This window comes from Electrophorus electricus, chromosome 23 (genome assembly GCF_013358815.1).
Source record: "Electrophorus electricus isolate fEleEle1 chromosome 23, fEleEle1.pri, whole genome shotgun sequence".
NCBI classification, from domain to species: Eukaryota; Metazoa; Chordata; class Actinopteri; order Gymnotiformes; family Gymnotidae; genus Electrophorus; species Electrophorus electricus.
In genome coordinates this window covers 3,295,759-3,311,300 of record NC_049557.1, presented here as the reverse complement: position 1 = coordinate 3,311,300, position 15,542 = coordinate 3,295,759, and the positions used below count along the sequence as shown (strand labels likewise).

Here is a 15,542-nt window from a genome sequence, read left to right as displayed (position 1 = left end):
AATCCAATCAAACCTGGTAAACTACTGGGACAGAATCCGAGCGGGCTGACCGTAACAAGCCGTTTCAACTGTTTATATGTAGATCCGTTTGGACAGAGCATTGTTCTCATGCCGTACTGCTCATCCTGCGCGTACTGGCTTGGCTAACAGACCCGTCACGGGACCCGCATCTGCGTCACGGGCCGATCGCGCCGCCGTAGAGCCGCCCGACCAAAAGCAGTCTCACAACTCAACTCTCCTCCCCCGCAGGGACCCCCACATCCTGCCTTTGTTCACACGTTTCCATAGCAACATTGACAAACAGCAAAGGAGGGAGCCGAGATCCACGAGAATCAGAGGGGTGACGTCTCGTCCCGGAACCATCGCGCTCGGGAAAACCTCAAGGACAACGGAGACTGCAGAGTTGGTGGCACAAAGAAAGGCATCCGAATCATTCCCGTTCCACTTGGATTTGGCAGGAGTGCAGGGCACTGTCAGAGCTGAGGACCACATGACCGCGCGTGGCGAACTCTGCGAGTTTCGACTTTAGTCATCGGTTGGAAAGAATTTGTGGAAGATGTCGTATAATACTGACCATGATTCATTTCCTAATGCAGCGGGCCACATAATTTGAAGCAGAGCTGATCTTAAATAACACTTGTGTATGGCTTGACAAAAAAGGGGCCAAGCACTTATTGCTAAAATGTATACATAAATATAAATATAACTATCCAAATGGCATGAATGGTGGAGTGAAGGCAGGAGCCCGGCTGGCGTCGCCATGCGGATGTTTCTCAGACAGCTTTTGAACTGTTACTTTTTGTCTCTGGACGAAACCTAGGAAACGAAGGCCTCTCCTTTTTAGAAGCTCATCCTTCGTTTCCATCGGTCTCTCTCTCTCTCTCTCTCTGCGGAGGGTCCTGTGTACCAGAATGCATGGCCCTCATCTGTCCTTTCTCACGGTGACATTATTAAACGGGCCGAGCACCATTTCTGTGGCGATTCTCCCGCTTCAGAGAGTTTTATTTGGCCTGACCAGTCTCGTAAAAACCCGGGCAGCCCTACGCATAAAGCCCTGGTTGGGGCACTAGGGTTTCTGCCCCCACCCCCGCCCCCGCCCCCAACACACCATACCATTTTCTTTATGCCTTTGTTGGATGTCTTTTCTCCCACCAGCAATCTCCCCTCAGGGTCTGACCTCCAAAGGAGTCAAAGCCGTGTCCTGTCTCCTCTGGAGAGCTACGCGGCGGCCGCTCAATATGGCTGCCACCAGACCCACACGACTTCAAACGCACGTAAACTTGATGGTTCAGGCGAATGCAACCTTGCTGTTTTCGGACCAGGTCTCTCAGGCCGGGTCTCTCTGCTACCCTGGTTTCTCTGGGCACCACAGAGGCATGTGGGACTTTATTGAATTATAGATCACATGTGGGTGGGATTGCCCTTTCCATCAGTAACACTGACTCTGTGTTGTAAAGAGCCATAACAGTTCTGATTCAAATCCCTGCCTGGATAGGGCAGTGGTTGGTGGCAAGATCTGACATCTTGCCATTTTGAGTTCTTAGGGAAAAAACATACAAATAGAATTCTGGGAGATCAGTGAAACTCCTCTTTAAAACAGTCACAGCTGTTCCTGTACGGTTGATATGAAGCACTCCGACGTCTTGGCCCATTAACCCTCGTATTGTTCAGACTTCAGCGGCCTCTGGGTCAGTTCTGAAAGCTAAAGGAGGGGTGGGGTGGATCCATAGCCACCTATAAATCAGGCCGTCTGCACCAGACAGGACGTCGATGAGACGTCACTTAGCGAAACAGAGCTGTCTGATTTCAAAGCATTAGCCCGCCTGTGCCGAGAAGTGCTAAAAAAGACGGTCCTTCTGCAGAGACACCACCCCTATTCTAGAGAACAGTAGAGAAGACAGCCCTCGTGGGCTGGGGCCGATTGGCAGTTTCTGTTTTTCTGACCCTAGCCTCGCATGTTAGCTGTATTTTGGGCACTTATTCTGAGAGAGCACTTTTCTCAGTAATGTGGTGTACAAGGCCTTGCAGTACTTAAGACATCTGCTAACCACCATCTGTGATGGGGCACCCGGGCTGGTAATATGTGAACATGACATCTTCTGTGATCTGGATGTTCTGAGGATTAAGACAGCAGACAGACGCGCCGACCGTCATTATGCAGGAAAGCTTCACGCGAGACTGTTCTCGGTGTACGCCCAGGAGGAGTCTGCCACCAACTAACTGATTTTTGAATTCTCAAAAGCTGCCCATTAAAACTACTTTGGTTTGTGTTGATTTTTAATGTGTAAGCCACAGTTGCCGGAAGGGTTCTCACGTCTTCCGCCATCACTGACTGCGTGCCTTAATCAGACCTGGATTTCCACAAGATAACTGGATGACCTTTCCCCATGACCTCTCCACGACCTCGCCATCAAGCAGAATGTCACAGTCTATATCCAAACAAGACACTCCTTCCCATTCTCAAGCATTGCCTGCAAACAAGACCGAGCAATTGTTTGGCCATACTCCAATGTGAACACTGCTGAAATTTATGAGCACCTAACAAGTTCCGATCTGCACCAGAAAGACATTGCTTTACAATATCAATTACATAAACTGTCGTGATAGCCCAAGGTATGCATCTCTGTCATACACAGGTCTACATTTGTCCAACACTTCTTGAGAAATGAATTTAGAAGGTTTGATTTGCCTCGGGTGTTCCAAACCTCAGTGTGAGGGATGGGCTCAGGACTTCCACACCCCACATGCCCACAGACTGTAAGCCGCAAGAGCCAAAACTAGGTCGGGGCAGATTAATCAACAGCTAATGCTAGGTCGGGGCAGACCAATCAACAGCTAATGCTAGGTCGGGGCAGACCAATCAAGAGGCCTCTCTGTAATCTCCAGCAGCTGAGACAACAAACATCGCAGATATACGAGCAACAGACAGCACACACAAGACAGGGTGTGTTAAAGCTGCCTCCATCTGAACTAACCAGTAACGCTCCAGTGACCTTGAAACATCGCTTGAGAGCGGAACACAAAGGTGAATATTTTGGCAGCTCAAAGGACACAGTTGTCTGGGATACTCTGAAAACCGAACTTAAAAGGTGTCATTATTGTGATCCCCTATGCGTATGTACAGGAAAATTACGCAGGCTAATGGAGGAACAATGACTAGATCATTTAATATATAGTTACTATCTCATGCCACCCACATACATCAAACGCAAGTTTACTCATTTTTGTCAGTCAACACACCATTACAGACCACAGACTCGGAATGGGGCCCCAGCACCCCAAGCGGGGCATTTCATATCCTGTGGCAGATAGAGAGAGAGATAGAGACACTTAACACAAACAGCCACACAACAGGCAGGAAAGGAGGAATGGGGACATCAGTGACTATAATATTAACAACGCAGATGACCAAAGCAAATGGCTGAGTCCTGAGTTCAGATAGAAGCCAGGGTTAGGGTCAGGGTTTCAGCTCGTAACAGGACCAACCCGTTCGCACACGGCTCAAAGCAGGCAGGTGCTCGAAATCCACACGCACACATACAGACGTACAAGCCTGCCTCCCAAATAATGCCCTGGCTGGGAAAACAAGGTGGGTAGGGCCGTGCAGAGAAGATCAAAGGGACTGAGCCACTTCCTGTCGGAGCACACCTGTTGAAAGCAGCTTTGATAACACTCGCTCAAAAGAGCATCAAAAGGCTCTGGGACACGCGTCCTGCTCACGCAGGGGTGAAAATTAAAAACCAGGGTCCAGCACCGCGCACAGATCACTTCCAGAGTACGCTTCCTGTTCATATTACATTGCATTTCATCAAAACAAATCCTTTAGCAGTCTCTAATTTAAGGGATGCAAAAAAGAACCATTTTGCCTGTTGGACTGCAGAGTAGCACGTGGGTAGGTATCAGGCGGAAGACAATTACAAACTGATGGTCAACAATGATTTTGCTTCTCGCAAAAAAATATATGATCATTATGTATTTCTGCATGCTGAATCCAAACTGTGTTGAGAACGGTTCCATTACACAGTTCCAGTATACTCACACGTCATTACGTACAGTATGGAAAAAAGGACTACCCAGGAAAGTGGCAAACTACTGTACATTTTAAAAGTTAGTGCATATTAAAAGTGTGCTGATACCATTTCTATGAGTAATATATAATTAATGTCAAACTGAATTGCCCTGTCACTTAAAAACCATAATTCTATAATATTCTTTAATATTTTGTGAAACAACAACAACAAAAATCACATTTTGTTGCCCAGTGTATTCCTGTAAATGACTTTGCCAGAGAAGGACAGATCATGACTTATGTACTAGACTCTGACTTCAGTACTTCCTTGGAATGTACACACTATCATTTGTAATTCTGGACCCTTTATCATGGACATGTTTCTCATAAACTGGCAGATGAAAGAAAAAGGTTTGCAGCTTGAATTTCCTCTTGGCTGAGTTGTGGTGTGCAGGTAAGATAAAGGGCACAGTAACAATAAACATGTCCAAATGAAGGTACGACTGGCCCAGAGATGGTATCGCACTTGGCAAAGACCCACGCCTGTCCTGTCTACCCTGGCTGTCTGGAAGGAGAGCCGTCACCTGGCCAAGGGGTAGCATACTGAGCTCAGGCTGCTGTGTTGGGGGCGGTCTAAGCCCCCCCCACCCCCTTGGACTTGAACTCAGGTTAAGCTTCAGAGCTCAGAGATCTGTGGGATGGACTTTTTCTCATGCTGTCATGCGCTACCAGATCTGCAGATCACACGCGTTCGCATTCTTCCAGGCTTTGTATGAACCGGAGCCTTCGCAAGAGTACCATGGGCCAGAAGAGCACATGGTAGGCAGACGGACAGACACTGTCTCAGGCATCTTTCAACTCTGCTATTCATTCTCACTATCTGTGCTGCGCACACATCCTGTGTACCTGGGGACCATCAAACATGCTGAAAGATGCATGGCTTGAACCAGCCCTGACCCCAAATGACCAGGGGTTTACTGAAGCTTCACATCACAGATGGCAGAGTTGGGATATAAAAGAGCATATTACCATCTTTCAACATGCATAGTCCATATAAAGGGAATAAGTCCATATTACGAAAGGGAATAACACACAATTTTCCCCCAAACCGTTTATGGGAGTAGTCACTTCATTACAGTTAGTCATCTATCGCTTGGGCCCGTCTCCTGCTGTTCCTACACTAGAGGTGGTGCTCTCGCTTGCGCTCTCTCTCTCTCTCTCTCTCTCTCTCTCTCTCTCGCTCTCTCTCTCTCTCTCTCTCTCTCTCTCATGGGCTGAAGTACATTTTTAGACCCAAATAAAGTGCCATCGAACAGATCTGATAAGGTCTCTTTTTCCTGGCCCAATGCCAGCAGCGTCCAAAGCCACCGCAACAATTTTGGAAATGGCTTCCGTCCAGTAGCGCTTTGGGAATGGCCTCCGTCCAATAGCGCTTCGGGGCCGGAGATGTTTCACTTATTCCGGGTGGGTCAATAAACGTGGCTAGGAGGCAAAGAGGAAAGAGCCAGGGGAAAAAAAGGGGAAAAAGACAGGCACAGGGGAGCGCTGCTCAAGGCACACACTATTCCGAGATTTCCCAGCCCGCGATCTCTGGCTACGGAAAACTCTCCTGTGCTGGAGATTAGCCGGCACGCTGACTTCAAGGCCCACTGTCTGCACGCGTTCAGATCCGCCCGAGCTCCTCGCAAAAGGCATGTTGGGACTCTTCTCTTTGAGGGAATCACTGAAATCGGATTGTGTGATGAAGCTCTGGCCAGACGCCATGGCCGGATGCGTACCTGCTCTTATCCCATACGTCGTCTCTCCTGTTTGAAATCTCTCTAGTTAGGGATCTTCCTTCGGAAACCCTTCTGCTGTTACGGATCATTTGGCTGATGAATTTGGATGAAGCGACATACGCACACTGGGAGTGGCCTTGGACCGACTCTTGAATCACCTCGAACTGACTCAGGATGAACAAAGCCAGGAGCATTGGGCTGAGAATTGAACCCTTGACCTTTAGGCAATAGCAAAGTTCTCACAGCACTAAGCCAGTGCCAACAAACAGCCTGGCACTGCCCAGCTGGAGTCTTGGATTTACAGCCTTATTTCCTCACATTTCCCCTCTAACGATGATCCATGACAAAAAAAGGTTTGCATAATAATAATAATAATACATTTTTTAAATATTTGATTGCAATTAACAGTGCCCAAAATGTAATTAACAATGCGTAAAAACATCACAGTACATCAACACCATGTTCTGCGCCTCTGAATTCAGCCTTCACCTCTTTATTTAAAGATTCAAAAATTAACTAAAAATTAAATAAGTCACTGGGCAATATCCTCAAACCACCCACATCTCGCCCCCTCCCAGGATTTGTCAAAAGAAAAGAAAACATTTAAGAAAAGGCTTCTAGCAGACCAGAGTGCAGTAACAATAACAAGGTCCTGAAGCTCCAGAGCCTTCCGAAACGTCCCGTTTATTGGATTCACATGTTCTCCCTCCATAATCCCGAGCTCACTGCATCCCGGCGGCACTAAGTGCTCGCATTAAAGATCCGCTGCGAAGGCTGTCGGCTTTACGAGCCCCTCGGCCCGCGGACCTCCGCGGGACGGGAGGGCGGGTTGAGGGTGAGTGGGGACTAACAGCATCGGGGTCGTCTGTGGGAGCTGGCGTCTCCTTCCCTCATTAGCGAAACACAGATCTCTCTCCCTCTCTCCCCCCCCCCCCCCCCCCCCCCCCCGACAGGACAGATGTTTTTGAACTCTGCTCAGTGGCGGATGAGGTGCTGGAGGAGTGGGGTGGTTGTTATTCACCAGAGTTGATTGCGTTCCCCACCAAACAAGGTCCATTCACGGGCTCGGGGGGCGGGACTGGGCTTTGTCTTTCCACTTTAGGCTCCTGAATGAGAGTGCACTCACTCACAAACTGCTGTTTGACCGAAATCCATCTGGAGTGGGGTGAGTGAACAGCGTTGTAGGGAAAAGACAGCATGTGTAATCGGTTAAGGCTGTGTGTGAGCGTGTATTTTTCCATTTACGCGAGAAAGACAAACACAGATGGAGTTTTATGACACTGAGATGTTGCTGCCTGTTGTTGTTTGCTTGTTTTAATCGCTGAGGAAACACTCATGTTAAAAGCTGCTTGCTTGTGGCCCCAGTCCTCCGAGAAAAAGCTCAGGCTAAAGAGGGCGAGAGCGCAAGCTTATGAAAGCCATTAAAAGAATCCCGAATAAAACTTAAACTACATACGCCGTCCACAGGTGCGTATCCACAATAATACACAGTGTAGAAAAACAAAAGACTTCAGACAAATAGTCTGAATTCCATTAGTCTCTCTCTCTCGCTCTCTATCAGTATGACTCCATCCTCAAACACAACTGACATTCCAACACTGCCACAAGAGATGAGTCAATACAGTGAACTTACAGAACAGACATGTAGTCTGAGCAGAGAAAAAAGAATGCAAGAGAGAGAACAGGAAAGAGAGAGAGAGAGCAGGAAAGAGTTTTTAGAAAGGGTGCAGCTTTGCTTGCTTCTTTGTATATATTGTTCATATAATGCCGTGGCTTTTAAAAGGCGCTGGCTGCATTACAGACCTGTGTGCAGTGAATGAACGCATCCAATTACCGTACGAGATAAAATCTACAGCCATCAGTAGTGCGGGCTGGCTGATCCTAATGGGCTCTTAGACAGAGACAGGAGCCCGACGCAGAGAGCCGGGCCATCCCCTCCGTGACCCCTCCTGTGGCCCAGATGGATCACACACAGCACAGAAACGAAGGCAAACACACATGGACCCGTACCAGGGCCCTCTTCTGCTACAGGGTCTCTCCAGTTAGGAGCAGCAGACATGATGGCATTAGCGCGCAGTCGGGCCATAAATCCGTCCCACCCCTTCCTTGACCCTTTTAACAGGGCTAATTTACACAAAGGTGTTTCAGTCCGTCTTAACCGGGCCTCGTAGCCCGCCAGCATGAGTTATGGCTTTGGTTATGCGTCTTACTTTAGGGACAAGTGTACTCAGACCTAAAAAACCTGCTGATGTTTAATGAGCATGCAAGGCCTAAATCTCCCTTATGTGGGGAATGTGGACAGCGGCCTGCATGTGCGTGTGGGGGTAATAAAAAGCACATGACTTCATGCCATATTCTCGTTGGCGGTTTTTCCCCTCTTGACAGCCCCTGGCCTTTACATGCTCTGCTCTGATTGGACACAGTCTCTGGTTCCTTACCGTACACACAGGCAAAGGACAGGCAGACATACGTGCGCACGCAGCACACGCACGCACAACTGGGACGCTCTTGGCAAACCTCATGAACTCATCATCAGTGTGTTTGGTTTCTCACAGTTGTACGACCAGTGAAATGTGTGTGCGCGTGCGTGTGTGTGTGAGTGAGAGAGAGAGAGAGAGAGAAAGTACACATCTGTTATACACTCCTGTCAGAACTAATGCAGCAAATCCATTCTCTGTGATAGTTGAATGATGAATGCAGACAAAGTAACAAAAACACTCGTTCACTCACACTCGCACACAACCCCCAGGTGCTGAAGTGCCACTAAGGAAAAGGTTGGCTATATTTTGTTGTTTTCTTCAGGTGTTTATGGATCATTTGTTGTTTTTTCGCCCCGGGAGACTCAGCTCTGCTCTGCTAACTGACACTGTTCATCCAGCACTGTGCCTCTCACACAGGAGCACATTTCTGGGTCAGCTTTCACGCCGCAGACGGCAAAATATGCGCTAACAGCAGCCAGTTCTCTCTGTCTCACACACACACACACACACACACACACACACACACACACACACACACGCACACAGTAGACCTACAGTCTTTGACTCTGTGCACTTGTGCGCCTGTGAGGCTTTGAAGAGAAGCAGGATTGAGGGGCCCTAAGGGGTCGTGTTTCCTCCAACCTCCCGCCCATCACTATAAATCAGCCTCGGCCTTACAGACTAGCGCCCAGGCAAAGGGATAACAGACAGATGAGAGAGAGAGAGAGAGAGAGAGAGAGAGAGAGGAGACAGAAATAAAATAGGAACAGAGAGAAACAGTGAGGAAGAGAGAGATTTTAAAAGAAGGAAGGAAAAACAGATTGGCTGGATCCACGCGGTCTGCTGAGGCAGACGTTAGCCAGACTACCAGCAAAGACAAAGCATCCGAGACCCACAGCACGCAGCCCACAAAGCTGCCGCGTCCAACGCTGCGCCGGCCCAAAGAAATTACGTGCGATAGAAATCCCCACACTCCCCTGAGCAAATCGGACATGCGGCAAACAACTTTAAACCGCCATAAAATAGGCCAGAGTCCTAAATTCAGCATCTCTGTCTGCTAGCATGGTGGCGCACGGACGCGGTATGAGAAGGGAAAGTGATTAACTTGTGGTTTGATATAAAGGAAACATCCCGGCGTTTCACAGCCTACTCGGTTGTGGATACACACAGCAGTTTCACAAGACGTAAAGCAGAAAGCGGCACGGGGGCTTCCTTCCTCTCAGTTATGCATTAGCTAATGAATGAAATAGATGCTGCTCCATCAAGCAGCAGACCTAATGACCCAACGCTGACGGCACACGCGCTTGCTTCACCCATGCAATTCCACAGGAACTCTGAAGGAGAAGATATTGGATATTGCACTCTCTTGCGCTCCTCTTCTGTCTCGCTCGCCTTGTTTCTCTCCCTCCCTCCCTCCCTCTCTCTCCCTCTCTCTCTCTCTCTCTCTCTCTCTCTCAGCGCAGACAAGCTCCCTCATTAGCTTGGTTTTGGACAAAACTGGAGCAAAATGAAACTCATTATCACAAAAGCGTAACTAATATGGCACAGGAAACTCCTGAACACACACACACACACAAAGGAGGCAATAAAACTCCACTCTTTTCCGGTAGAAAACTTTCGGTTCACATTAAAATGACCCTGATCACAGCCTGCGTTTAGGAGGGAGTGTCTAGCCATCAACAGTGGCAATTAGCTATGATGTAATTACCTCTGGGAGTGGGGCAGCCAAGGCACTGCCTGCAGGGGCCTCAAAACTCCACCCTCGTTTAAGAGCAGTGCCTGATTTATGGACAGGCAGAGGATGGGGCACCCGCTTTTGAAGTCCGTGAATAAGTAATATAAAATACACCTGGAGGACCCAGGGGCTCCTAGCCATCTTATACAAGCAGGAGATGAGGTGGGCGAGGGGAGTAGAAGAGCGAGTGTGTGCGCGCACGCGCACGTGTGTGTGAGTGTGTGTGTGTTAGGGGTCACCAGTGTTTCCTTTCAGGCTGGCTTTTATGGCAGCACTTCAAACAATCGCTCTCTCGCATTGCCTTTCTTCCCACCCGAACCATTGTACAGAGCCAACTAAGCCGTAATTGGCCTCGCTTTCCTTTCAAGCCCCCCCCACTGGCCCAACCCACCCTGCACGGGTCTCTGAAGTTCTGCACAGCAGACATGTCGACCTGGCAGGTAAGTGCGCCCATCACCATCACTGTCTGTGTACAACATGCCTTCTACCTCTCAAAGACCTCAAGGTCTTTGAACTAAGGCTTCATGCCTTGTAAACAGACAACCTTCTTTTATTTTATTTTTTTCTGTTTTACAATTTCATTTTGGAAAATATTTACTTGGAATATGAGGCGAATAAAGGCATTTTCAGCTGTGACGGACAATCAAAATTGGAATAATAGTAAATGTTGGATGTGGCTGTGAAGTTTTTGACACTCTGGAGTCAACACGTCCGTGACTCCTTTCAACTATTTTATCACTCACGAGAGTTTGTGAAGGGGTATTCTGTTCAGTACATTCTCTGAGTTTCTACCACACACACACACACACACACACACACACACACACACACACACACACACACACACACACACACACACACACACACACACACACTCCTGCCACTGATGTGACAATAACAGTGGCTGAGAACAGACATTACATCACTGCTGAAACTCTACGATGTCTCAATCAGAAAAAGTCAAGCAAAACACACACACACACACACTCATCCACCCACGCGCATACACATAGTTCTGTAGCTCCTTGAGAACCCAACACCACACACTGTCCCCTTACACAGGGTCAGCCATGCAGTGTGAACGCGACATGCGAGATTAACTGAAGTTCCTAATATTTGCCAGTTTCACTCGCACAAATCTTTCTTGTTTGAAAGTTTCGGGTCACTATGCCGTGGAGTGTGTATATCTCGGGGCATAACTTTGCACGCTAGATAAACGACCGGCAGATGGAAGTAAACAACAGCAAGCAAGCCCACACGCCCACGTGGGCAGTACAAGGCAGAGACCTGAAGAGGGGTGGGCTTAAGCGAGGCACGGCCATCCCGTGCGCTCACACGAAACCACCAGCCAGGATCTATTTCAGGCCACCCTATCATAGCCCTCATTTTTCCTGCTCTGTCTCTGCTTGGCACTCCACTGCTAAGAAATGAGGGTGTAGAACAATCCCAGGCAACCAAGCACCCATAAACACCCCGTCCACCATCTGATAGCGTCCTACGGGCACACACACAAACGGCTCCCAGACCGAGCAGAGGAAAGGAGTTGCTGGGTGTGAGGGGACAATCGGCTGGAAAAGACAGACCCAGAGCCGAGGAGGTGGGCGGCGGGTACGGAGGGGGGTAAAGAGGGTGGGAGGTGGTCTGTTTTAAGGTGGCTTGGCAGGGGGGGTCTCACCTCTTTGAAGTTCACCTTGGACCTTGTTCTCTTCCGCTTGGTGCCCTTTGCCACACCGCCGCGGAGCTGCTTCCATTTTGCAACCTGGGGGGGTTTGGCGAAGAGATAAAGGAGAGTGTAAGAATCACTTCAGCAGGAGCCCAAAACGCATGTCCTTCACAAACGGGCCTCCTTTCGCTGGCAGACAAAAGCAGCTATTTCTCACTGCACCGTGCACACTTTTCACTCTCACACACACAAACCGCTACAATCAGAAGTATGCGGTCTATGAGCACCTTTGTAATACCAATGAAACTGTTGCAAGCCAGAGTGAGAGCTGAAATCCACCTGCAGTATACACACACACACACACACACACACACATGCATGCGCATGCACAGGCAGTTAAAAAACTCTCTTCCCATGTCTGCCCAGAACAGGATTCTCCACTCTGTGATTCCCCTTCTCGACCACTGAGTGATGCTCCAGTCACAACTAACAGCAGAACACACACACACACACACACACACACACACACCATACCGACTAAACACATAGCAAAACACAACGTACCGAACGCTCAACAGATCGCACAGCCATACAGAAATATCTGAGGTAAGGGAAAACACCATAGCGCAATCACAAAATCTCTCACAGGCTGCTGTCCGGGAGAAACGCTGAACTGGCCGACAGACGTCGAGCGGAGCAGAGAAGAGCCCAGGTTAGAAGAGCAGCCCGAGTGTTAAAGCAGAATTACCTCCTGGGTGACTTCTGTAACTGGTGGAATCTGCGACCATATCGAACTGGCTTCTTGCAGCCACTGGAGAACAGGAGAAAAGGAAGGGAACATAGAGGAGAGAGAGAGGGGGGGGGGAGAGAGAGAGAGACGGAGAGAGAGAGAAGGAAAAATTCCTTCATTAAGTTGAAATGGGGCGTCAGTTCCTCTGCTGATTTGCTCCAGTCCTCCTCTGGTCTCTCTCTCTCTCTCTCTCTCTCTCTCTCTCTCTCGCTCCTTCTCATTCTCGCGCTCGCACAAACTGCACTTAACCTTATTAATGTCTGCTCCGCTACTACAGGACTCAGCTCTTGCGTGCGCTCACTCGCTCGCTCGCTCTCTCTCTCTCGGTCATACACGCACGCACGCACACACACACACACACACACACACACACACACACACACACACACACACCGAGTGAGTGAGAAAACCTCAGCGGAGGAAAGATACTGGAGAGGAGGGGGAGAGAGAGAGAGAGAGAGAGAAAGAGAGCAAGCGAGAGATGTGCGGTAGCTGTATCCAGTGAGAGTCAGACAACAGTAGCAACAGTAGTTGAAGTCCAGGAGCAGAAGCTCGTTGTAATCAAACACTGCTTTCTCCTGTACACGCCTGGGGGAGGAGCTACAGCTCTCTCTCTCTCTCTCTCTCTCTCTCTTTCTCTCTCTCTCACACACACACACACACACACACACACACACACAACCTTACTCAAACACTGAAGTAGCCCACAACTCCAGCAGCACTTGCAGACATATAAATTAAATCTCTTCCGCTATAAAACCTTAAAACCTTTTTAAACAAAGGTTGCAGTCAGGACAGGTGACGTTAACTTCCCTCATCGACACTGCTGCGAATCTTTGTGGGGTGCGCGCGTGCGCAGGGGAATGCTATGAACAAAGGCTCAGGTAATGGAGGCTCTCGCAGGTAACACAAAACATCTGGGCGACAGCCTCACATGTTTCCCTACTTACCCTCTCGGCTCACGTCCGTTCAGGAAGACTTTACTGAGCTGGATTTTACAAATTATGGTACACACCATGTGGTCCACGTTGGTCTACAAGGCAACAGGCATTCTGGCCAACTGCCGTGTGATGGGTTGACCCTCCAGAGCGCACCTGAGGAAGATTGCCCAGGTCATGGGTGTAAGATTGTGGCTTTCTCGGACTGCTACTGTGGAACCCTTCCGATTACCCTGAACGCCCTCGGAGAGCTACTCTTTCCCACGCTGTTACCTATCCGAGGCTCGCCAGCCACGGGTCTGAAGTTGCAGGATATGAAAGCAGATGGCAGCTTTAAAGGATGGCCTGGGAGGTTGACACGAGGCATGTATGCTTTTTGTGACTCGTGGAAAGAGAAGTAGTCTGTGCGTGTGTGTGTTTGTGGCTTGTGTGCATATTTGGGGAGAACGAGTGTGGAGTTGAGAGCGTGAGGGCAGTAAACCACTGTTAGCAGAGCTAGCTAGCTTCTTTATGGATGTGCCACTGTTAGCAGAGCTAGCTAGCTTCTTTATGGATGTGCCACTGTTAGCAGAGCTAGCTAGCTTCTTTATGGATGTGCCACTGTTAGCAGAGCTAGCGAGCACCTTTATGGGTCTGCCACTGTTAGCAACTTGCTAGCACCTTTATAACTTCACCAGCGGCACATATTCCAGGCATGTTCAGAACACCAGCAAGACTCAGCACACCTGCACACCCTATCATGGGTCTAGCTGTGAATATGAAAAAGCACACTCGCTCTCCTTCACACACACACACACACACACACACACACACACACACACACACACACACACACACAGTCTCGCAATCACACTAACAACCCCATCCTTCCTTAAAACAAACAAACAAACAAGGAAAAAAACATACACATACACACCCACACATACAGACAAAAACACAAACACAGAAGCAGACAAAGAATTATATGTTCTCAGCCCTTTTTAACAAACACGCCTACACAAACAGACAGGCAGGCAGACACATGTATGCTTGTGCTCTCAAAGAATGGCCAGAAGCAGGTGAGGGAGTCACCCAGGGCATCACGTTGAGGTGACATGGCCATTGGCATTTGAATACACAGATAAGGGAATCTATTCTACAGCCGGTGTCTCATTTCCGTGGTTAGCCACAGTTTGTCTGGCTAGCAGAGGCAAGAGAAGCCAAAAGAGGAAGACACGTAAGATTCTAGGCCCACCTCAAAATTCCAATATTCCCATTTATTCTTAAGTGCCCACAGTTTTAAAAATAGCCAGATGGAAAAAAGAGCTCTATTCCCATCTCATTACTCATTCTGTGTGTGTGTGTGTGTGTGTGTGTGTGTGTGTCTCATATATATATTATTTATATATATATATATATATATATATATATATATATATATATATATATATATATATATATATATATATATATATAGTGTGTGTGTGATTGAGAGAGAGAGAGAGAGACTTTATTGTGGAGTCCAACTATTTCCTGCCATTATTTACTTTGAGGGACGTTCAGGCACAGTGTGTTATCAAGCCTGCAGTAATGGCTTAGAAGAGGGAGAAAAAGGATTTTATCTAAAATGACAAAATTGATCCTCGTGTTGGTTTTGGCAGCTATGTACCATTAGAGACCTGCTGCAAATATAACGGGTTATGGAGCGCAGAATGGATGGGAACAGCTCAGCTAACCACGGTAAAGCACCCAGCACGCCCAAGGAGAGACCGATGAGCGTTTAAGGCGATCTCCCTTGGGCCTCCACCCTTTACCCCGCTTCCATGGGACATACCGCACCTTGGGGAATGCGTGTCATTTCCAGTCACAACATTTAAGGTAACCAGTCAGCAGTGTGCACGGCACAGAACCCGGAACGTCCTGCAATGGACCACACATCGAGGTTCTGGAGCTGGCACTGAAACGCGATCCCAACCTGGGATCAAGACGAATTTCCTCCCCAGAAGTATATAACAATAGTCAAATCCAATAATAACCCCAGCATCTCCGAACAGAGAGGGCTCCGCGCTGTTGCAACATGCACCCACGATCTCGACACAGTCATTGCGTACATTAAGCACTGACTGCAACGCTATTTAAACAGGCTTACGAAGGTGAACAGAGCTAAATA

The 15,542-nt window shown here is 48.5% G+C and overlaps 1 protein-coding gene across 1 annotated transcript in view; it reads right to left on the bottom strand.

Annotated features, from left to right (window-relative positions):
• The window catches only part of aopep (aminopeptidase O (putative)), a 52,671-nt gene that overhangs the window by 14,352 nt on the left and 22,777 nt on the right, over positions 1-15,542 (bottom strand). Inside the window, exons 12-13 of the mRNA XM_027031766.2 lie at positions 12,414-12,476; positions 11,678-11,761 (exon numbers count right to left, since the gene is read on the bottom strand). Of these exons, the coding sequence (XP_026887567.2) occupies positions 11,678-11,761; positions 12,414-12,476 (147 nt within the window). The remainder of the gene's footprint in view (positions 1-11,677; positions 11,762-12,413; positions 12,477-15,542) is intronic.